Genomic DNA, 22,310 nt, shown 5'->3' with positions numbered 1-22,310 from the left:
CCCTCCCCGACATGCGCGTGCGCACTCTCGCTCACGCCGTGCCTCCCCAGCGGGGCGGGGAGAGACGCAGTAAAGCTATTCGCTGACTGCTCGAGGGGAAAGGCGGGACCTTCACGCTGATTGGCGAGGACGCGGAAGGCCGCGGCGGAGGGACCGGACGCGGTGGGCGGGCGGGAACGTGAAGTCTCCGCGGTGCCTGATGGGGCTGTTCCGCGGCCTGGCGCTCTAGTGGCGGGGGGGGTACCGCTCGTTACTCCTGCCGCCGTCTCTGTCGCCTCATGGCGGCCATCGGGGTTCACCTAGGCTGCACATCAGCCTGTGTGGCCGTCTATAAGGTGAGGGACTCGGGGACTTGGGATGCGCGTACCCAGTTGTCTGGGTGCGAGGCCAAGTCCTTTGGTCTCCTGCGGGGCTGTGAACGGCGTGTCGCCGGTCTGGGGACGTCGCGCGGAGAGGTGATTCTGTGGGGAAGTTTCGGGGTTGAGAGCTGGGCGGACCCGGCCTCGTCCCCCGCGGCTCCTCAAGGAAGGCCGCTGCGGACCCGGGACCTCGCGGGCGCAGGAGGCCCCGAGCGGGGCGGACCCGGGACCTCGCGGACGCAGGAGCCCCCGAGCGGGGGCGGACCCGGGACCTCGCGGGCGCAGGAGGCCCCGAGAGGAACCTGAACGTGTGGTACCCAGAGGTTTCTGGACGTTGGCCAAGAAAGGGCGGGCTGGCCGCGTTCTGGAACTGGAGGTGTTGATCCCGCGAAGCGTGTGAAGCCAGATGATGGTGTGTGCTCTATTCGGTTGTCCTTTCTGGAAATGAGAGAGCCTGACTAGGAGTTAGGGGCTTCCTGTCATCAGTGGGCAGGTGGAAGGAACAATAATGAGGGACAGCCCTGATCCTAGTCTCACGTTTAAATGTCATATGATTTGTAGGGAAAAGCCAAAGGGTTTAATACTGTTTCATCATATGTAGAGAAAGGGAAGAAAGAGGCATTTATAGGGAAAGGAAGAGAAGTAGAAAGTTTAACGCAATAAGGCTTGTTATTGTACATAGATAGGTTGTTACTATGTCTGTTCTGTTATCCACTATACAGAGCAGACTGAAAAAAATGAGGTAGTTCTTCATGGAATTCTGGTCTTAATTAAAATCTAGGAAATTGATAAGGACAATTAAATCTACGTGTTTAAAATAATGATAAAGCAGTTTTTCTCTCCACATATATATGTCAGAGTAACACTGGCCCACCCATGTCTGAATATATCTAAAGAGACTGTATATTTCATCACAAAAGAACTAATACAGTTGCGTATTTTTCTCCAGGATGGCCGGGCTGATGTGGTCGCCAACGATGCAGGTGATAGAGTTACTCCAGCTGTTGTTGCTTACTCAGAAAATGAAGAGGTACTGTTCCCCTCATTTTTGAACTGTGAAATAAGGAAAAAATTATGTGCGTTGTAATCTGTTGCTCTTTTTCAGGTTGTTGGGTTGGCAGCAAAACAAAGTAGAATGAGGAATATTTCAAATACAGTCATGAAAGTAAAGCAGATCCTTGGCAGAAGGTATGGAATAAAATAATACTTTTACCCATGGTAATAAAAACGTGTTTATACATTCTAAGTGTCATGTGAAATGAAACTAGAAACGCCAGTGTGTTTTTTCATTGTTTTCTATGACTGGGTCATTTCACAGAATACTCTAGGAGGCTGTTATCTTCTGATATTATCTTCTGCTGAGTCTTCTCAAGGATGGGATTCACTCAGACATTTGTTTCTTGCTTTCAGATCTGTTAATATTGATAGATGCCAACATACATTTAGTTTTGATAATTTGTGTCATCCAGAGGTGGGAATTTGGACTTATCACATTCGTACAGTACTTTTTTAACTGAGGGAACTTGAAAGATTGTGTGCGAATTTGAAGATTTCTTTGCACTGTCGTTGAATTTCGTGGAATCTATTATAATTGGTGAAATATTTATGTAGAAGCTATTGATTTTCTTCCTCAGATCTTTTTGTGACACTTTCTGGGAACTAACTTTAACAGTTGGCTTTCAAATTTAAGCATTAGGGAAACAGCTTAATTAATGTCTTAAGAATCAGGTTAATCAGCTGTTATAACTTTAATTAAAAGATTAAAGAGGCTTGCTTCCCCAGACTTCTGACTCCTCAAATTGTAGATTACCATGATAATTAGGGGTTTTCATTTTCACTGGAGTTGTAACACTCGATATAGTGTTTTTAAATTTTCAGAGTGCTTTCCCATCTATTATTGAATTCTCTCAAATCCCTGTAAGATTGTCAGGCAGGTTTTGTCCCTTCCCATTTCTAGATGAGAAAATCAAGGCACACAGAAGTTAGATATCCCTAAATTAGTTAGGGGGTAAACTAGAAAGGGCTGCAGTCCAGGATGCCTAACCGTTAGCCCCAGGTTCTTTCCTTTCTACTTCGTCAGTTAAGAATTTAGGTAGAAATTTCCTCGTGTTGACTTTAGGATTTGGGGATCATGGATTAAATTTAAAATTTATTTCTTTTATACATACAGGTATTTTTTACTATCCCTTACCTGTGTTTAGTTAAACTGAACTTGATGCTCATTTTGTTCCCTTAGGATCTTTATGCATTACGTCAAAACTTGTAGTATTTCAGAGAGAATTCAGATATTCTCTGATGATACATATATTCCCATATCCATTTATGTGTTGACAAAATTTAGTACTGAGCATATTGGAAATAATTTGAGTTGGTATCAAAAATTTTTAAATTATAGACTAAAAAAAAGCAGGGAGTTGTAGAAGCTAGATTCACTCACTGTAAGCAGCCAACAATGTATGTTTTTAAGTAAACTTTTTTTCTTTTTGAGATAATGGTAGGTTTACATACTGTTACAAGAAATGATACAGAGAGATGGAATGTATTATTGGATTTACCATTTTCTCCCAGTGGTAACATCTTGCAAAACTATACTACAGTATCCCAACCAAGGTACTGGCATTGCTATAATCAAGATACAGAACAGTTCCACAGATCCATCCCCTTGGTAGCCCTGTTTGGTTTTTTGCTGCTATTTTGGGGCAGGTGGTCGAAGTAAAGATGTGGAGGTCTTCTGCCATATTATGCAAAAAGCTTTGTATTAGCAAGAACAACTTCAGCTCGCTTTTCTGGCCCTGGAAGTTACCTTTTAACAAAAGAGTGCAATGGTGACAGTCAGCTGGGTAATACACAGCCACAGCATGCCACTTAGGCCAAGGTTAGTAAGGAATGATCCCCTTTAGACATGTATGGCTATGCCATGGTGCTGCTAGGACTTCTCCAGAATGAGCTGCCTCATGGTCCAGGCATTTCTCCGCCTCGGTCTGTCTGCTTAGAAGTTAATGGTGATTTTTACAGATACACAGTTGTACCAGGTCTCAGCCTTGGAAGCATTCTGCCTTTTGTGGAGGAGCCAGTCCCCTTGTTACCAAGCCAGTAAGGCCCTTTTTAGCCCTTGATCCAGTACCCATCCTGAGCGAACTCCCAAAGTTGGGCTTTCTCAGTGCTGGCATCCTGCCTCTTTGCAGCCTACTTTCAGGTAGCACCGCTTAACTTGCTGCCACAATTATCCTTACCCATCCCTGTAACTTTCATTCCCCTGTGGCCTTCCAGCCAGAAATGCGGTCCTTGGACCTGGCTTCTCAGCAATTAGCCCTGAGAGGGAAGAATCGGCTGGCTCCTGGAGATAGACCTGAGCACACAGAGCCTCCCCACACCTTCCGATCGGCACCTTGCTGCCCAGGAGCCTCCTCCAGCTAGCCTTCCTCCCCAGTCCGCTATGGCCACTTCCAATAGCAGCGCAGGCATCCGGTGGTCCAGACAGGAGACACGCACGCTTCTCTCCATACTAGGCGAGGCAGAGTATATGCAGCGCCTCCAGACCGTGCATCACAACGCAGACGTCTACCAGGCCGTGTCTAAGCGGATGCAGCAGGAAGGCTTCCGCCGCACCGAGCGTCAGTGCCGCTCCAAGTTCAAAGTCCTGAAGGCGTTATATTTAAAGGCCTATGTGGCCCACGCCACAAGTATGGGTGATCCACCACACTGTCCCTTTTATGATACGTTGGATCAGCTTCTCCGAACTCAGATAGTGACTGACGCAGACAACTTAATGGAGGATGCTGCTTGGGCCGAGCACTGTGATCAGAACTTAGCGGCCCCTGACACCCCAGGGGAAGAGGGAGCCAGCATTCTGGGAGCAAAGAGGACTCAGGCAGCAGATCATCAGCCTATCTTGAAAACAGTTAAGGAATCAGATGAGGATTGTCAACTGAGGATCAGTGACCAGATGCGAGAAACCAGTGACCTTGAGGACTCCTGGGATGAATCTTCGGGTGCAGGTAACTCCCCAGCGTGTGAAGGATCAGGGTCCCAGAGTCACTTGGTTCTAATCGTTATATGTTTGGATGGTGACCTCGTCAGCATAGTCCCTATTTCTGCCCCCTGCCCTCTTTTTTAAATCTAATGGTAAGATAAAGGGCTTCAGGTTTTTAAGAGGCGTGACCCTAGGTATGTAAGATATTAGAGCTCCTTTAAACCTGGAAGCACTCCTTAGAACCAGACTAGTTTGGGCATCGTTAATAATGGAGACTTAGGAATCTGTGGCTGTAGAGTAGGTTGGATAGCTATGTGGAAAGGGGCTCAGGAAGGCGAGGGGAGAGGTTTTGGATGTATGATTGCAACAGAACAAAATGTCCAGATAAAGAAGTGAATTTTTCCCCATCCCTTGTGGAAAGAGGCCTTGCTGGGAATACCATAGCTTTGTCACTGTCCCTCAGCTCTGCTGCTGGCTCCAAGCATTCCCGTAACAGGAATGTAATCTCTGCAACATTGTTGCTTTGTTTTTCAGGGTGCTCTCAAGGGACCCCCAGCTACAGCAGCTCCCACCACCTTTTCAGAGGTGCAGCTGCTCCCTGTCAGAGCAGCCCCGTGACCAGACTGGGGGTGTCCGGTGAGCCCAGCCCCTGCATCAGCTCCGGCCGAAACACTCCCGGGGTGGCCTCGGCACAGCGGCCTCCAGGCTCCTCCTCCAGAGTTCCTTTTGTTTCTGGTGGGGATGGGCCTTTGACCAGTGAGCCCCCTCCCAGGTGGGCAAGGCGAAGAAGGCGGTCCGTGGCCAGGACTATCGCAGCCGAGTTGGCAGAAAACAGGAGATTGGCACGAGAACTTTCAAAGCGGGAGGAGGAAAAATTGGACCGGTTGATTGCCATTGGCGAGGAGGCCAGTGCTCAGCAGGACACAGCCAACGAGCTGCGTAGGGATGCAGTGGTCGCCATGAGACGCTTGGCCACGGCGGTGGAAGAGGCAACCGGTGCTTTCCAGCTAGGGCTTGAAAAGTTGCTTCAGAGGTTAATTTCAAACACCAAAAGTTAGGAGCTGATCACACAAGGGTGTATTTCGTACTCTGGCAGAGGCCCGGGTCCAACGGCTGCCTTCTGGTAGCCTGCCTCCTTTTCCGTGTCCTCAGAAAGAAAAGAGTGGATGGACCATTAATGTGCAGAAGGGTAGTAATACTAGAATATTCAAGGGTAGAATACTTGCTTCTCCCAAGCGTCTCCACTAGTTGAAAGACGTTTCAGAAACGTGAGAGGTGGCCTAGTAGACAACGGAAGCAGCCAAGTCCAGAGAGCTAGTTAGCCCTGGCTTCACCACTGATGCCTGACAACTTAGTTTACCTCTCAACACCAGTTTCCTTGGCTGTTAAAAGGGGGCAGCCTGCCTACCTCACAGGGTTGTTGTGAGGATCAGATGGCTTAAATAGATGTGAAAGGGTTTAAAAGTTTAAAAGCCCTATACACATGTAAGTTATTAAAGCATATGACCTTGGCTGAGGTCAGGCTAGGATGAAGCACAGTAGCTGACAAGATGTAGAATTAGGGCTGTATACAAGACCTCATTGCTTGAATCTACTAGTTTAACTTGACTGCTTCCTGGAGTTTACAATCTTCACTTCTTTAAATCTCTATAGCTCATGAGGCTAATAGAGACACAACACGTATTGGTACCTTTATCTCATATTTTCACTGCTGTGTGTGACATACCGACTAGCACACACTCAATAGTCAAACCATCTTTCCCTCCATTTTACTAGTCCTTAGTCTCTTATCACTATGGATATAATTCACAACTGACAGGGAGCCACAATCGTGCGTTTTGGTTCATATTGATAATCTTTGATATAATGAGAAATTGGCTGTCTTATAAAATATTACATGTAAGTAAATTCTTTGCATTCCAAATTTTTTAGGTTCCTTGATTCTGCATAATTATATATCTTTAACATTGGTTTGCCATTTGGACCTCGTGGAAACAATTCAGTTGATATCAGTTTCCCAAATGCTTTTAGCTAATTTTGTTCTTCTCTGTTAGCCTTTTTTTCTGTCTAGTATGTTACAGAAGGCAAGCCCTAGAAAACTTTTCTTTTAGGGAACTTTCCAAAGTCACTTTTTCTCACGTTATAGACAAAAGTTCACCTCATTAATGGCATATGATGGAAGAGAACAGCTTTGGGAACAGTTGGGTGGTGTGGATAAGGACTGCCTGCAGTAGCTAACTCTTTTTAAGCACCAGCCCTCCACAAATCCATCCCCTTTTCCCTCCAAAACACATACACTTCCTAGAGGAGATATGGTGTTGAGCCATGCTTCCAATTTACTCTAGAAGGGAAGCCATTACTGGCCATCGTTAACCTAACTTAAAGCTCTTAGTGGTTATTTAGTACTTTCAGAAAGTACAAAAAGGAGACTTAGAACGTAAAGAGCTTTCCTCTAATCAAGAGGCTGGGAAAAAAGTGCAGGCATGTTGGGAGAGGTTTTATTTTCTATTTTGCCAGCTTGGTTGCTTACCTAAATGCTGGAAATAGCAATAGGTGGAGAAATGGTCCAGACCACAGCGGGAACATACAGGGAGCAGGAATAGATGGCTGGTTTCTCTTGGGAATGGGCCATTCTGTAGGAAGCAGCGTGAGGTAGAACACACTGGAATCTAGCCATAACCCCCAGATTCTAATGCTGCTACACTTCGTTACACTGAGCAAATCACTTGCCCTTTTTGTGCCTCGGTTTATCTCTAAAATGAGAGGTTTGTACTAGGTGATGTTTCTTGTACCTTCCAGTTCTAAAAAATTAGATGAATAGCATAACAAAAGGCAAAGTGAAATTCTGATTGCGATATTTTCAGTCACAGCAGCGTGTTAATGTATGTGTTTTAAGGAAGCATTCTATGGCATTAATATTTATGAATGTACTCGTGAACTTCTGTAAGCACCACACCCAGACACAGATTCCATGCTTTAAAGGAGCATATGTTTAAGACACGGAAATGGAGGTATATAATTTTTTTTCTCAGTTTTAGGCCCTTACATGGAGGGGTCCATGTCAGTTATAACTGGATAACACTACTGTAGATAGGTAGACTTTCTGGAAAAACAGGGAAGTACTTGAAAGAGTTAGGCCTGTACTATATTAATCTATTAATGGTAGCAAAGTACACAGGCAGGGATTATTTGAGATAAGAGAAGTGCTAAAGAGCAGAAGTCAAGGTGAACTTGGGAGGTAGTAAGTGTGCAGATCTAATGGGCAGAGTAACTTTAGGAACAAAACTAAAGGGAAAAATCTTTAAAAACAGGAAGAAACAGGCCAAATCTTGTGAAGAGGAGAGAAGTCATAATAAGAGGAGGCTGTCGAGAAACAGGCCCAGAAATCCTGTCTGAGCTCTAGGCCCAGCCGTGACGCCCTGTCAGTCTGCAGGCAGGTCCCTTGACCATTCTGTACCTCAGGCCCCTCACCTATCCAGTGGGAGGCGATCCCTGCTACGTCGCAGGAGCTGTGTGAGGGCCCAGTGGGCAGATGAATGTAAAGACAGACGTTTCCAGACCGGGTGGGCTCTGTACTGGGAGAGTGGGGGGAAGAAGCCCAGCAGTACGTGAGTGCTGGTGAGTGCGGGGCAGGGCCCTTCAGGAGGGAGGAGGAGGGGCAGGATGAAGGCCCTGGTACCCTGGTAGGAGTGATGCTCGGCCTCCTGAAGCCCTCGACGTAAATGGCGCTGTGTATGCCAGCCTGCCACCACCCTCTGTCTCTGTTCAGTAACTCAATCCTGGTGTGGACAAATAAAGTTGTCATCTGTACCTGGCTGTGGTCAGTCCACTACTTTCTGGCGCTACTGTGATCATTTGACGTCACCTCCATTCTCTGCTTTCTGCTTCTCCGCTGGCTAACCTCCAGGGTCTGGCCTCTCTGTGGCCCTCAGAGCTACGTGTGCTTCTGGCCTCACCTGAGCAAGGCCCTCTCTGCATGGCAATTGAGAAAGAATTTTCCATTTCTAAGAGTTCTATAAATTCCATTAAAATATCCTTTTCTGGCAAGTTATCTTGTCTGAGTGATAGATAGCTATTTGGTGAAATTATCCTGGTTGACTTAAATTCTGTTTTAAAGGAAACAGAACCACTAAGTGTCATGCCAAAATTACCGTATTGGTAGGAAAAAAAAATTATTGTGGGCACACTTAATCTTTTTTTTCTTACCCTTAAAATATTTGTCCAGGAGCTAGTATAAATATTGGGTTTAGAAAAGGGGTGGGGGTGGGGGAAGGCTAGTGGAAAGAATATTAAACCTTGCGTTAAAGATCTGGACTCCAGCTAGTTCTATTAATTAGCCATGTGACTTTGGGCATTTTCCCCTTCTTTACACAGATTAGGGTCCTCAGGTGTTCAGTTACCCTTCTGCAATTAGCCAGTGTTAATTTTCACCTGCTCTTACTAAACAGTTAAGACTGGTCTCTGGACAGAATAGCCACTGCCCCTTGCAAGAAGGATTTAGTGAAAGGGTCTACCTCATCTTCGTTTCTAGATGAAATTAAGCCAAAGATCAGACTCCTGTCCCTGCTCACAGCGAAAGTACCTTAGTCATTTAGCATCTTACCGCGAGGCAGTCTAAACCCTAGCCTGGTAGAGAAGGCCTGGGATTAAGTACTGACGCTGCCCCTTATAGTGTTGGGAAGGAAGTAAGGTAATACATGTGAAAACATTTTGCAGTCTGCATTAATTCGTATTACTATTTTGAGCAACATAACACCCATTGTTTTAATTTTTCCATTGCCATACACAATTGTTCAGTGCCTACTTCGTATAGGATGTTATATATCTATCTACCTGTAGTACTCTGCACTTTTACATATATAATATTCATACTTTTGCTTAGTCCTTTCAGGTTTCAGGCATTGATTCATATTCAGAAACCAAGCAGCAAAGATGGTGTTAGGTATTCTGGTTTGCCATTAGTTTGTGGACCTTTTGTCCTTATCTCAGTGGTTGGGTCTTCAGGATCAAAGATACGAGTATATATGACATAAAATCATTGATATTATGAAAATCATCCCCAAATGTTTAACATCTGTTGGTAGTAAGATCAGAACAGGGAAGAGCTATTCACTTTCAAATGTGAAGTTAGCACTTTAATAGAATTACTCTAAACCTTGTAAATTCTACAGCCGTTCATTCCTACCGTCTAAACCTACCCTAATATTGCAAGATTTCTTTTAACATTAAGCAACTTAATTTTGTTTATATTTTTATATTTGTCAAGTGGTATTGAAGAATATAGTCTTCTTTAAAACTTATATGTCAACAATAGTGATATAAATATTTAACTATGTTTATCTCTATGGACAGCTCTGATGATCCACAGGCTCAGAAATACATCAGGGATAGTAAATGTTTAGTGAGTATGCTTCTATTATTATTTCCCTTTTACACAAAGTAATTGCCAGTTATGTTGATTTGAAACTGTATTTTTATTAAAATCATTCCTTATTTAACACACTCATAATTTCCTTCTTAGGTCATTGAAAAAAATGGGAAATTACGATATGAAATAGATACTGGAGAAGAAAAGAAATTTGTCAGCCCAGAAGATGTTGCCAGACTGATATTTAGTAAAATGAAAGGTATTGAGCAAAAGAAAAGATCTTTTTAAAAACTGACCTTTTAAAAAATCTAGAGATGGTTTTTGATCTGGGGGTAATAAGCAGGGTGATTGAGCAAATGAGCAGTGAGGAGACCTAAATTATGCTAGACCTGCCCGGGCCACTAACTGGCTATGTGACCGTGGTTAAATGACTTATTTTCCCTGACCTTGGTTTCCCTAGAAGTAATGTAAATGGATGGGGCCAAATTAGCATTTTCAAAACTTCTTAAGATGAAGTGACCAGGTGGTCCAGTGGCTGAGACTCTGCGCTCCCAACGCAGGGGACCGGCTACAATCCCTGGTCAGGGAACTAGATCCCACATGCATGCTGCAACTAAAGATCCCACATGCGGCAACTAAAGATCCCACATGCGGCAACTAAGACCCAGTGCAGCCAAATAAATAAATATTTTTTTAAAAAAGATGAAGTGGTCAATAAGCTTGGCAAATAGTGAATGTCGTATCTCCTTCAAGATTGACAGTGCACTCTCCATGGTAATTTAGGCAGATTAAGTAGGTCTGGTTTTATCTCCACTTCAGGTGAAGGCTTGGAGCTAGCTGAGCAGCCTCCTGTGGAGCAGCTTGAGGGGTTCTGGAGTAGATTACTGACAAGGCTCACTTCAGCTCTGGAATGTGTAATGGATTTGTGGGATGGAAGGCAGCCTTTCACCATGGTCGTTGGTCTGCACATAGGTGCATTAGAAGCTCATTGTCTAAGAACCCGTCTAATTTGGGAGATGGTTGAAACTTGGAAGCCTAAGAGCAAGGCACTTTGGAAAGTACTTAGTTCCATGTCCACAAACTATACCAAAACCACAAAAAAGTAGTGCACAATTTTTTTTTTTTTGCTGTACGCTGGCTTCTCACTGTTGTGGCCTCTCCCGTTGCGGAGCACAGGCTCCGGACGCGCAGGCTCAGCGGCCATGGCTCACGGGCCCAGCCACTCCACGGCATGTGGGATCCTCCCGGATCGGGGCACGAACCCGTGTCCCCTGCATCGGCAGGCGGACTCCCAACTACTGCGCCACCAGGGAAGCCCAGTAGTGCACAATTTAAGAGAGCAAGAGAAGATCATTGGGGTAGAGCAGTCAAGTGAATTGGAAAATCCTTATAGTGAGAATGTCTTTGGCTCAAATTCACAAACCTCAGAGCATCACTTGACATTTTTGTGTATCATCAGAATTTATTTTTATATATGTTTTTTCTTCCCATTTTATTGAGATATCATTGACATACAGCACTGTATAAGGTGTACAGCGTAATGATTTGACTTATGTATATCATGACGTGATTACCACAGTACGTTTCGTGAACTTTTAAAATATTTTTTTCACGTACAGAAACAGCACATTCTGTCTTGGGCTCAGATGCAAATGATGTAGTTATTACTGTTCCATTTGATTTTGGAGAAAAACAAAAAAATGCTCTTGGGTAAGTATAATATGGGGTTTCTTTTACTTGCTTAGTTAAAGGAAATAAAGGATTTCACAGTATCACTATATAGTGAAAGGTAAAATTGCATTTGAAAATAACTTACACAATAAAGTTGTATTTGTAAATACATGTATATTTACATATGTAAGTCGTGGTAAAAAGTTATGGTAATAATCATTAATAGTTCCTTTATTTTATGAAATGTCAAAAGAACATAAAATTAAATGTACTTTCTTAGCTATTTTGATTGGAAATGTTTTTGATTACCAGGTTAAGTTGATGTTTATAAATCACTTTGCCTTAGTGTCATGTAATTAAGGCTTACGTGGGAATTATATAAAAATAAGCAATTTTAGAAAATATTTGCGATTATTTTTTCACCTTAGATTAACATCTAAACAAAAAGTTATATTTAGTTTTTATAGGTTGTTATGCAAATGTAATTGGCAAGCACCCAGTCTTTTGCTCTGTGGATAGAGTTCCCTATGGGGCTTTGCTGAACACCTGAGTTGCTTCTGGGGCAGAGAATTGCTTTATTTACTTGCACTTGCGGGGTGTTAAAACTGTGACCCTAAATTAAAGAAGTTGGAAAATGCTAAAATGTATTATATATGTCCTAATCTCTTGCTAAAGTTCGTAAGCTTGAGCACTTGGAGAGCTCTCTCTTCCTTACTCAGTATAAGCACGTTATTTTCTTTGTCGAGGAAATGGACTCTGAACATTATTATTTTAAACAGAAAGTGATCTACGCTTAAAGACTTAAGTCTATTTCTTATGTTCTGTTATCTTGCTTCTAAAGATCATTCATTACCCTTCATGTTCTACTTACGAAGTCTTATATGCTATTGCATAAAATCTTTAGCAGAGCATTTCTAAAAATGTACTTGAACATGTTGTGATACTAAATGTATTAAAAGTAAATTGTCCACAGGGAAGCAGCCAGAGCTGCTGGGTTCAATGTTTTGCGATTAATCCACGAACCATCTGCAGCTCTTTTGGCTTATGGAATTGGACAAGACTCCCCCACTGGAAAAAGGTAAAAACCATATTTGCAGCTTTAAGTTTTTCACTGCAGAAAACATTTTAGATTATAGCAATTATTTCAGTAGAGATTGTTATATAGCACAGTGGTTCCAAGCCTTTATGGATGGAAAGACATCAAAACTCACCTAGAGTTTTTCAAATAGATGAGAAAGATGTCCTAGGAAAGTAGAGAAAGGATGTAACAGGCAGGAGGGAAGGTTGAGCTTTTCCGCCCTTCTCTTATCACCTACACTTTGTCCCCTTAGTGGAGGAAGATTTGAAATTTATAAGCCCAGCCAAGTTCCAACTGAAGCTCTAGGGCACTGTTAATTTTACTACCAATTCTAAGTATTAAACATGCTTAGAAACAGTGAGGTCTTTTATGTACATTTGTCTTGGCAGGAGATGGGGGAAAAGCCAGTATGGGGATTTAAGACTTCATTTGATAATGAAATAGTAAGACATACTCCTAATTTAATTATAAAACTTGTCTTAATAGGTCTGACACATCGTGTAATTTTAGGGAAATCAATTCAGATGTGTTAATTTCCCCTAATTGTGTCATTTCATTCATATCTCACAATTAAACTAATATGTATAAATTACTAGGAGATTTTTTTTAGGTAAACTAAAATATAGAATATAAATTAGAATATCAGAAATTTTGGATTTTGATACATAGGAAATTAGCTCCTAGTTTTGTATATGTTTTACTTTTGTAGAACATGTTATTGCAGTAGTAACAAGGATAATATTAACATAAAATTTGTATGTTTAATTCTCTTACAATTCACTTTAATTACAAATCTCTTCTTTATTTACTTTGAAAAGTTAGTGTTTTGAACTCCAGTTAGTCAGAAGAATACAGTTCTACCAGTACAACTAAATGAAAAAGAGCTTTGACTTAAAATCAGAAGATCTGGTTTCTAGGCTTAAGTCATCACTGAGTGATGACCATGGACAACTTAGTTACTCATGTGAGATTTTCAGTTTCCTCATATGTGATTTACAGTGACTTGTTAGTTTAAGAAGTCGAACCTGGCTTTACAATTCTGTGATTCTCTCAGAACTTACTCATGTTATCTTTTTTTTTTTTAGCAACATTTTGGTATTCAAACTTGGAGGAACATCCTTATCTATCAGTGTCATGGAAGTTAACAGTGGAATATATCGTGTTCTCTCAACAAACACTGATAATAACATTGGAGGTACACATTTCACAGAAACCTTAGCACAGTACCTAGCTTCTGAGTTTCAGAGGTGAGTATAAAGGGACTTGATGATATATTTCGATTGAAGTTTCACTTCAGGTTTAATTTTTTCCTAATTTATTTGAAATTGTCCTTCAAAGGAGTACATGTTTTTTCCAGTGCGCTGGATATTTTTGTGTCTAAAGTTCTAAGGTCTGTTCTGGTAAACGGGGAAGCAGAGGCCAAGCTGCCCAGTGCAGTGTACTTGGATTTTTCCCTCAATTCTTCAGTGGTTGCTTTTATGTCTGGATGAAGGAGGGTAAAAGCACTGAGGCCTCACTACCTTCTGAACAGTTTTTACAGGTGTAGAAATTATGTTATAGTTAGATTCCAGTAAATGAATGTCTTGCAGAGTGTTGCTATTTTATTACTAATCTACTACCACAAGGAATATTTTAGTTTTGTTGCTGGATATAATTATTCCATTCAAAATTCTAATCCTGTTTGGCACATCATGAGTCAAATATATAAAGGTTATATTTGGGACATTCCTGCTGTAAAAAGAAGCTGAAATAGCATTTTCATCAGTTTGACTAAACTGGGTAAAAAAAGTCTTGAAAAAGTGATAATTTCTCATTTCTTTAATAAAGACCTATACTGCTTTTTGTTGTAAAGGTGTTCCAACTCAAGGAAGGGCATTGTTAATTTTACTACGGATTTCAGTTTTTAAACATGTTTAAAAACAGGGCCATCAATATCACCACTTAGCAAGCAGTTTTAACAATTAACTCCCCTTGGAGGTAGAGGAACTATAATTTTACGTATTTCGTTATGTTTCAGATTTCTCTGAAGAAGCACTTTTAGTTGTTTGTTTTTTTTTTAATGCTGGACAGATAATTTTGTGCCATCAAACAGTAATCATGCTGCGGTTGTAAGGGGTGAGGTGTGAGACTTGACCCAGTTGCATGAATCTCATTCAACCTCCTTTTGTCTCATCTGCAAAAAGATGATGGCTCCTGTACTTCTTCAAAGCACAGTCCATTATTGTGGTTACAGAATCCAGCAATTCAAAGTGTTAAGTATATTGATTATTCATTTTTCTTGAGATACTTCTTTAAATTGCAGAGAATTTTCTTTGGATATTTTGGAGATACTAAAATCTGGTATTAATATTGATTCATGAGCTTATAGTTATCCTAATAGGGGTTATCCAGATTTTAGTTACAATAAATTCTAAATGACCTAGTAATTTTTAAACTTCAAAGATTGTATTTTTAATTTAGATCCTTTAAACATGACGTGAGAGGAAATGCCCGTGCCATGGTGAAACTGATGAACAGTGCTGACACTGCAAAACATTCTTTGTCAACCTTGGGAAGTGCCAATTGTTTCCTTGACTCGTTGTATAAAGGTCAAGATTTTGACTGCAATGTGTCCAGGTAAAACTGCAGTTCAAAAAACTTAAACAAAAAAATTCCAAGGGTATTCACATTTAGGTGTAATTTTCTCACTTTGGGTTTTTCGTTTGCTCATTTGAGGTTTATTAGCCCTCTATAAAAGGAGAGTTTTCCTGTCTTTACTTCTGGGGTCCAACTCTTGTCAGACTAAATAACTATTCTCAAAGTAATCATGTCAGCTGTGATTGCCCTGTTATTTTACAGCTACAAAGAGCAGTGTGTGAAAAGGGCTTCCTAGATCTTTGAAAGAAAGTTGAGAGAAGACTTGAAGTTTGAGATTTGCGAGTTTCTCTTACTGAATAGCAGTCCCACCTGTATAGTCCCTAGTTCTTTGTGGGGCTTGCACATGTATCAGTGGATGTTACTATAACTTGATCGTTACCCCTGTGTGGCAGGCTGTATTCTAAGTACTTTCTATGTATTAACTCTCAAATTCTCCTAACAACCCGATGAGGTAAGTACTGTTATTTTCCTTACTTTACACAGGAGGAAGCTGAAACACAGGTTTCATTTCTTGTCCGAGGTTATCCAGCTAGTAAGTGACAGACCTTGGACTCAAACCCAGCTAGTTTTGACTCCAGAGTTCCGTTACCTATCACAATACTTTGAGGATTGATCCCTTTCTTGGTTTTATTTGCTCTGTCATCCGTTGGCAGCATTGTAAATTTTAATAGCTTTTATGACATTTAGTAAACACAGGTTTAATGTGCATAAAATTGTTTTTAATCCTCATATCTTTTACATAATCCAAAACATTGCTTACAGATGATTGCACCTTCACCCAGGAAGTCCAAGGGAGGCTGTTGTCCTATCATCCTATCATTTTGCATTGCATATCACTCACAATAATAATAGCTACCGTTAGCACAATTTAAACCTCCCAACAAGCTAATGGGTGACTTGGAAGCATAGTGAAGATGTCCAGAATTGCAGTATTATATTATTTTTAGGCTTTTACTGACTCTGTGTGGTTAAATTCTCTCTTCATCTGGCCCTTGTAGTTTAGCTTCCTCACTCTCTCTGGGCTTTCCCGAAGACTCCAGGTCAGCGCTGCCACCTGTGGCTGTTTAAACTTTTTAATTAATTACAGGTAAATAACATTAAAAATTCGGTTCCTCAGTAGCATTAGCCACAGTTCAAGTGCTCAGTAGTCTCATGTAGCCAGTGGCTCCAGAAAGTTCTCTAAATCTTTTAAGAGAGATTTCAAGCTACAATCTAAAAGATAGAAAGTTGTTAAATTGAATTTAAATCTCTTTTGTGGCAACAGAGTCTTTATATTAACTTAGTGCTGTTTGTCCAAGTACTCAGTATATATTTGCTTTCTAATAAGGAAATAGAAGGAAAAAGAATTTATTAAGAAGGAAAAGAAGGAAATAGAATTCGTAATTTTATTTGCTAGCATTTAAGCTTCTCAGGTGGTGCAAAAGAACTAAACCTATGTGCAGCATAGGCTCAGACTATAAAGAAAAGTAGTGAGAAACAATTTTTTAAAACTTTACACATAAAAATAGCAAAAATTTCCAAATGATGGTTTGATTTGGAGCAATAGATTTATTGTCAGAAATGCCATACACTGAGTATTTTTAGGTGTTTTGAAAGCTTACAAGCAGGCTATGGGTAAGATAATCTTCCATCTGAATTTAATACTAAACATCTTCATACATTTGTAGATGGATAACCTAGACTTTTTCACTCCATGATATTGCACTGCTGGGTGTTTACTATCCTGTTCTGATCATAAACCTATTCTAAAGAGATTCATCACAGTAGGTTTTGTCATTAACCTTCACAAGAAAAAGATGTTTGACTTTTTTCTGTGTCTTCTCTTCTCTGTGTGTATGTGTATTTGTGTATGTGTGTGTGTACAGAGCAAGATTTGAACTTCTCTGTTCTCCACTTTTTAATAAATGTATAGAAGCAATCAGAGAACTCTTAGAACAAAGTGGATTTACAGCAGATGATATCAACAAGGTAATACTTTTGTATTTTCTTATTTATGTTGGGAGTAATTTTCAATTTGGAATTTAGGAAACAGCCCCTTGGTACTGAAAGAATATTTTTATACATTTAAATATTTTCTTAGCTTATATTAGGAAGGACATTGATTAAATTTTGTTTAATGGCTCTAATGAACTCATAGTTCTGTATGTTCATTTTCTTAGCAAAAAAGACTAATTCCTTTTCAGTATATTTTTTTACATGTAAGCAAAAACTGACAGATATTAGAACATTTGCCATGTGTCAAGCACTGTTTCTAAGCATTTTACATGTATTAACTTGCTGAATGCTCACCAACAGCTCCATGAAGTAGGTGTTATTATTTATCCCCATTTTATAATTGGGGGCACAGAGGTACAAAGGTATAAGTAACTTCATGGTAATTGTGTGTTTAGTGGTAGAGCTAGGATTTAACTCAGTGTGGTTCCCAAGTCTGCTCTTAACCAGTACACCAAACTGCTTCTGTCTGCTTTCTGGGAAATATTGCATATTTGCTTGCATAAGAAAAGATTTTGAGACTTTCAAAAATATTCCAACTGTTTAATGTTACCTTTTCTCCCAAGATTATTTCTACTCATTTAAAATACAGGGCTTCCCTGGTGGCGCAGTGGTTGAGAGTCCGCCTGCCGATGCAGGGGACACGGGTTCGTGCCCGGGTCCAGGAAGATCCCACATGCCGCTGAGCGGCTAGGCCCGTGAGCCATGGCCGCTGAGCCTGCGCGTCCGGAGCCTGTGCTCTGCAACGGGAGAGGCCACAACAGTGAGAGGCCCGCGTACTGCAAAAAATAAATAAATAAAAAATAAAATAAAATACATATAAATTTTTTTCATTTTTGCTAATAAAGGCATTTTCATATAAGAAAACTCAGAAAATAGGTAACCAGTGTTTTATTTTATAATAAACTAGTCTAATTTGTATGCACAATTTTGAATTCTATGTTCCTTAAATAATAATATAATCAATTTCTTTGCCCATATTACTGTGTAGTCTTCATCAACACAATTTTAAATAGACTCAGTATCCTAGAAAAGGAAGAGCACCATAGATTACTTCATTGTTCTGTTTGGATTCCTAGATCAGGTCTTCCCCTCCCCAGAACAGTGATGCCCATCTTTTCCCATATTTAATGTTATTCCTTGGGATAGATTCCCATAGTAAAATCATTGGGTCAGAGAGTATAAATAGCTTAAAACTATTTTTACCTTCAGTTACCTTCCAAGAGAGTTGAATTAACTCATACTTTCATCAGCAGTATATGAGAAAAGACATTTTACTGTAACCTTGCTGACACTGAGTTTTATCATTTAAAGATAAATTTTCCATTAAGTAGTTGAAAAAGAGATATATTTTTACTTTATATTTTATTGGCTACTATAGGATTATTTTTAAATATTTATTATTAATATTATAAATAATAAATGTTTAATCTTGTGTTTCCTTATGTGTAAATATTTCATATTCTTTGCCTGTTTGATCAATTAAATCTTAGTATTTTTTAAAATGTATTTGTGTAAATGCTTTATATAATCAGAAAATTAACTGCTATTTACTATAATCTTCTTTTGAGGCATGCAGTTTACTGTTTAACTTTGGTCCTGTTATGGAGGAGGGTATTTGACACACTGAGGTTTCATTTTTTTATCTATTTAAATCTGTTGGTCTGTTACTCTGATTTCTTCAGCTGCTTCTAAGTTTATAAATTCCATCTTTGTTCAGGTGTATTTAATACTATTTTCTTTTTGCTATAGTTTGAAACTTTTTATATTTTCACTATTTTGCTGTATGCTGTAAGATGGAAATTGCATTTTTTTGTCTTTTGGTGGAGGTTTTCCTTTCAGTTTAGTTCAGTAAGTATTTTTTTTGAACACTTATAACATGCCATGCGTTGTGCTAGGTGATTGGGGGTGTGTGTGTGGGGGGGTGAAGGTGGCTTACAAAGATTAAGGCACATGGAAGAGTGGTACCAGGCAGGGCTGGAAGGGAATGAGCTTGGAGACAGACCCGCCTGAACGGGAAGGCTCACGGCGCTGGTAGTTCCAGAACAGGCAACTCACTTACTTTCCTGAGCCTTACTTGTCTCTTCTTATTAAGGAGGGTGATAATACTTAACTTATAAGTATATAAGTATAACTTACTCTATAAGTTTGTTATGAGGATTAAATGAAATATGTATGGCACAGGGTGTGGTGTATTGTAGAGGATCAGTTAATGTGAGTTCTCTTCCTTCATTAACTGGTCATACAGCCCTCACATTAGATACCACAAATGGTACGATCCTCAATTGCTTGACTAGAGGTCAAGTACATTCTTAGGATTAAGAATATTGTTAAAGATTCACTCTCCAGATACTTGTAAAATACAAACTTTTGAGAACTTAAAAATATAGAGTTGACTCTGTAGTTTGTTGACCTTGCAGCAGTAACAAACAACCCCCAAGTCTCACTGGTTTTCTACTGTAGACAATCTTTTCTTGCTAGTGTTTCACGTGGGCAGCTGAAGTTGGCCGTAGGTCTACTGCTATGGCTCTTTTCCGTGCTTCTCGTTCTACGACCCAGGCTAAAGGAGCAGCTCTCTGGGACCTGCGGTTCTCACGGTGGAGGGGAAAGAGGAAGAGAGCTGGCGGAATGGGCAGGGCTTTTAAAGCTTCTGCTTAGACACATTGTACTTCAGTGTATTCACATTCATTTGGCCAAAGCTAGACATGGCCAGGCCTGAGTGCGTGGGCAGGGAAATCTCCACCTGCACGGAGGGCAGTGGCAATGGGCGGGGAAGTATAATCCTTTTATGGGGATGGAGAGAGGGCTTTACTGTCATTGACACATTTAATCCTCACAAAGGCATCAGGAGATAGGCACCGCTATCTCCATTTCCAGAGGAGGAAACTAAAAAGGTTCCGAAGAGGTTAAGTGCTTTGCTTAAAGTAACGCTGGCACGCTCGTGCTGGCGCTGGAACTGGAGCTCACAGTCTGCCCTCGCAGTCCGTGCTCTTTCTTTACTCTTACTTATGCCCATCGCCTTTCCCACTTTAGTATCGGGCAGTCTAGTCTTAGGAGTATTTGTTTTTTCCCGAAGGAATCCTCTCATCGCTTGCTTGAGAAGGCCACGTCTGATCTCTGAGGACAGGGAGCGTCAGGGTTCCTACTCTTCATTACGTTAGACTTCCTTTATCCCCCTTGTGTTCAGCACCGTGCTCCCCTCTCTCCCCTGCTGTCCCCAAGCTGGGCTGAATCCCCGTGTTTGAGGGGGCAGGAGGCGCTGCTGGGTCAGGACCGAGGTCTGGGGGTCTGCTGGCCCCGTGTGCGTGCTGGCGGGGCTGCTCTCCACCCGGTGTCCCGCTTTCACCCCTCGGCTTGGCCCTCGCTTCCTGTGGCCTTTGGTGCTTCGCAGTCCCAAGCTGCTCTAGGTTCTGTGACTCAAACCACCTTGCTTCCCCTTTGGTTATCTCAGGCCACGTCAGCTTTAAGACAGTTACTTCTCTCCCTTTCAGCTTCCAAAATTTGCTGAAATCTCAAGCTCAAGTTCTCTCCTGCATTTATTCTGCCATTTATATCTTCTTAAATTCCCTTATTGTCTACAAGTGGGCTTGTAGAAGGATACGTAGATATACCAATGCAGTTAATTCTCGCCATTTTTACCAAGCATCCAGACTCTTCAGCTGCAATTTTAATACCTGCATAGTATTTTGTTGCATTGATGTATCATAATTTACACAGCCAATTATTTGTGTTGAGTGTGTACGTTATTTTGGTTTTATAAATAGCAGTCTTTGTGGCTTTGTTAACATCCTTAATTTCCTTGGAATAAGATTTGTGAGTAGAATCCCAAATTTTAAGACTTTTAGTATTTATCAGATCGCTCACCAAAAGCAATTTACTTTCTGAGTAGGTGTAAACCCTCATTATTAACGTTGCAATTTTTAAAAATTCTTTTTATTCATATTGGTTTTTTTCAGGGCGCTTTAGAATTATTTTTTCAACTTCTTAGATAAAAATCCCATTGTGATTTTTTTTAATTTATTATTTTTTTTTTGCGGTACGCGAGTCTCTCACTGTTGTGGCCTCTCCCGTTGTGGAGCACAGGCTCCGGACGCGCAGGCTCAGCGGCCATGGCTCACGGGCGCAGCCGCTACGTGGCATGTGGGATCTACCTGGACCGGGGCACGAACCCACGTCCCCTGCATCAGCAGGCAGACTCTCAACCACTGTGCCACCAGGGAAGCCTTTTTTTAATTTTTATTGGAGTTTAGTTGATTTACAATGTTGTGTTAGTTTCCGGTATACAGCAAAGTGACTCAGCTATACATATACATATATCCACTCTTCTTTAGATTCTTTTCCCACACAGGCCATTACAGAGTATTGAGTAGAGTTCCCTGTTCTCGCTTCTTGTTTATATTTGATTGCCTTGGTCAGGCCTTGAATATTTTAGTTGACACTGGACCTCTTTCTTTTATTCTCTTTATTAGGGGAATAGTGTTAGTCGTTTACCAACAGATTTAATTACTGGTAACTGGTTTGAAATAGATTCTCTTTATCATATTGAGCACTTCTCTTTATTTCTTTTTAAAGGTGTTTTAATATGAAATAGGTGTTGAGTCATTACAATTGTTTTCGGACACCTGAAAGACAGTCTTATGGTTTTCTTTATATTTGTCTTCAAATTATTTGATGAATTATTGATAATTTCCTAATATAGAACTATCATTGTATTCTTGGGATAGATCTTATTTGGTTATGAGGAATTATTCTTTTGATATGTTAATTTTCTGTGATAATTCATGTATCATTTTCATGCTGTTCATGCTAAGTTAGCAGAAGTGAGATGGGCTATTTCGAACTTTCCTGCCTTATGCATATTGTCTGAATAACGTAACGCGTTTTAACATCAGACACTGGAAAGGGGAATCGTCCTGTGTTTTGGGTTGCATTGGTCTAAAGAAGTGCCTTAGCTTCTTGCCTCCAGCTCGTTTTCTCCTTCCTGGATGATGAGATGGGCCATGGCTTATCTATATGTCCCCAGGGCTTCCGTTTAGGGAGAGTCAGAGGCACATGGTTGAGTCTCAAGCAATGAGCGAGTGAGAAGCTGGAGCCAATGCTCAGACCTTTGCTAACCCTTCCTCTCCCCACCTCCCTTTTTTGTTTTCTGTCCACACAGCATGACCTGCTCTTTAAGGTTGTATAACTTTGTAAGCAGAGGATACTTTTCTCTTTTAAAAGCTCCTGAGACAT

The 22,310-nt window shown here is 40.8% G+C and overlaps 1 protein-coding gene across 4 annotated transcripts in view; it reads left to right on the top strand.

Annotated features, from left to right (window-relative positions):
- The first annotated feature begins 165 nt into the window (after nucleotides 1-165).
- The window catches only part of LOC309803588 (heat shock 70 kDa protein 14), a 33,908-nt gene continuing 11,763 nt past the window's right edge, over nucleotides 166-22,310 (top strand). Inside the window, exons 1-11 of one of the 4 annotated variants that reach the window (XM_082620019.1) lie at nucleotides 1,463-1,547; nucleotides 3,630-4,357; nucleotides 4,867-5,365; nucleotides 9,685-9,733; nucleotides 9,854-9,959; nucleotides 11,320-11,410; nucleotides 12,345-12,449; nucleotides 13,535-13,696; nucleotides 14,910-15,065; nucleotides 16,952-17,054; nucleotides 17,645-18,411. In XM_082620019.1, the coding sequence (XP_082476145.1) occupies nucleotides 3,796-4,357; nucleotides 4,867-5,365; nucleotides 9,685-9,733; nucleotides 9,854-9,959; nucleotides 11,320-11,410; nucleotides 12,345-12,449; nucleotides 13,535-13,696; nucleotides 14,910-15,065; nucleotides 16,952-17,054; nucleotides 17,645-17,764 (1,953 nt within the window). In that variant the 5' untranslated portion in view covers nucleotides 1,463-1,547; nucleotides 3,630-3,795 and the 3' untranslated portion in view covers nucleotides 17,765-18,411. Of the gene's footprint in view, nucleotides 336-682; nucleotides 772-1,308; nucleotides 1,390-1,462; nucleotides 1,548-3,629; nucleotides 4,358-4,866; nucleotides 5,366-9,684; nucleotides 9,734-9,853; nucleotides 9,960-11,319; nucleotides 11,411-12,344; nucleotides 12,450-13,534; nucleotides 13,697-14,909; nucleotides 15,066-16,951; nucleotides 17,055-17,644; nucleotides 18,412-22,310 lie in introns of those variants that run through there. The other 3 variants (XM_082620020.1, XM_082620021.1, XM_082620018.1) reach the window with 3 other exon arrangements.

The sequence above is a fragment of the Mesoplodon mirus genome (genome assembly GCF_964341445.2).
Source record: "Mesoplodon mirus genome assembly, chromosome: 4".
Lineage (NCBI taxonomy): Eukaryota > Metazoa > Chordata > Mammalia > Artiodactyla > Ziphiidae > Mesoplodon > Mesoplodon mirus.
Note: the sequence above shows the minus strand (reverse complement) of the source record. Positions and strands in the feature narration are given on the sequence as shown.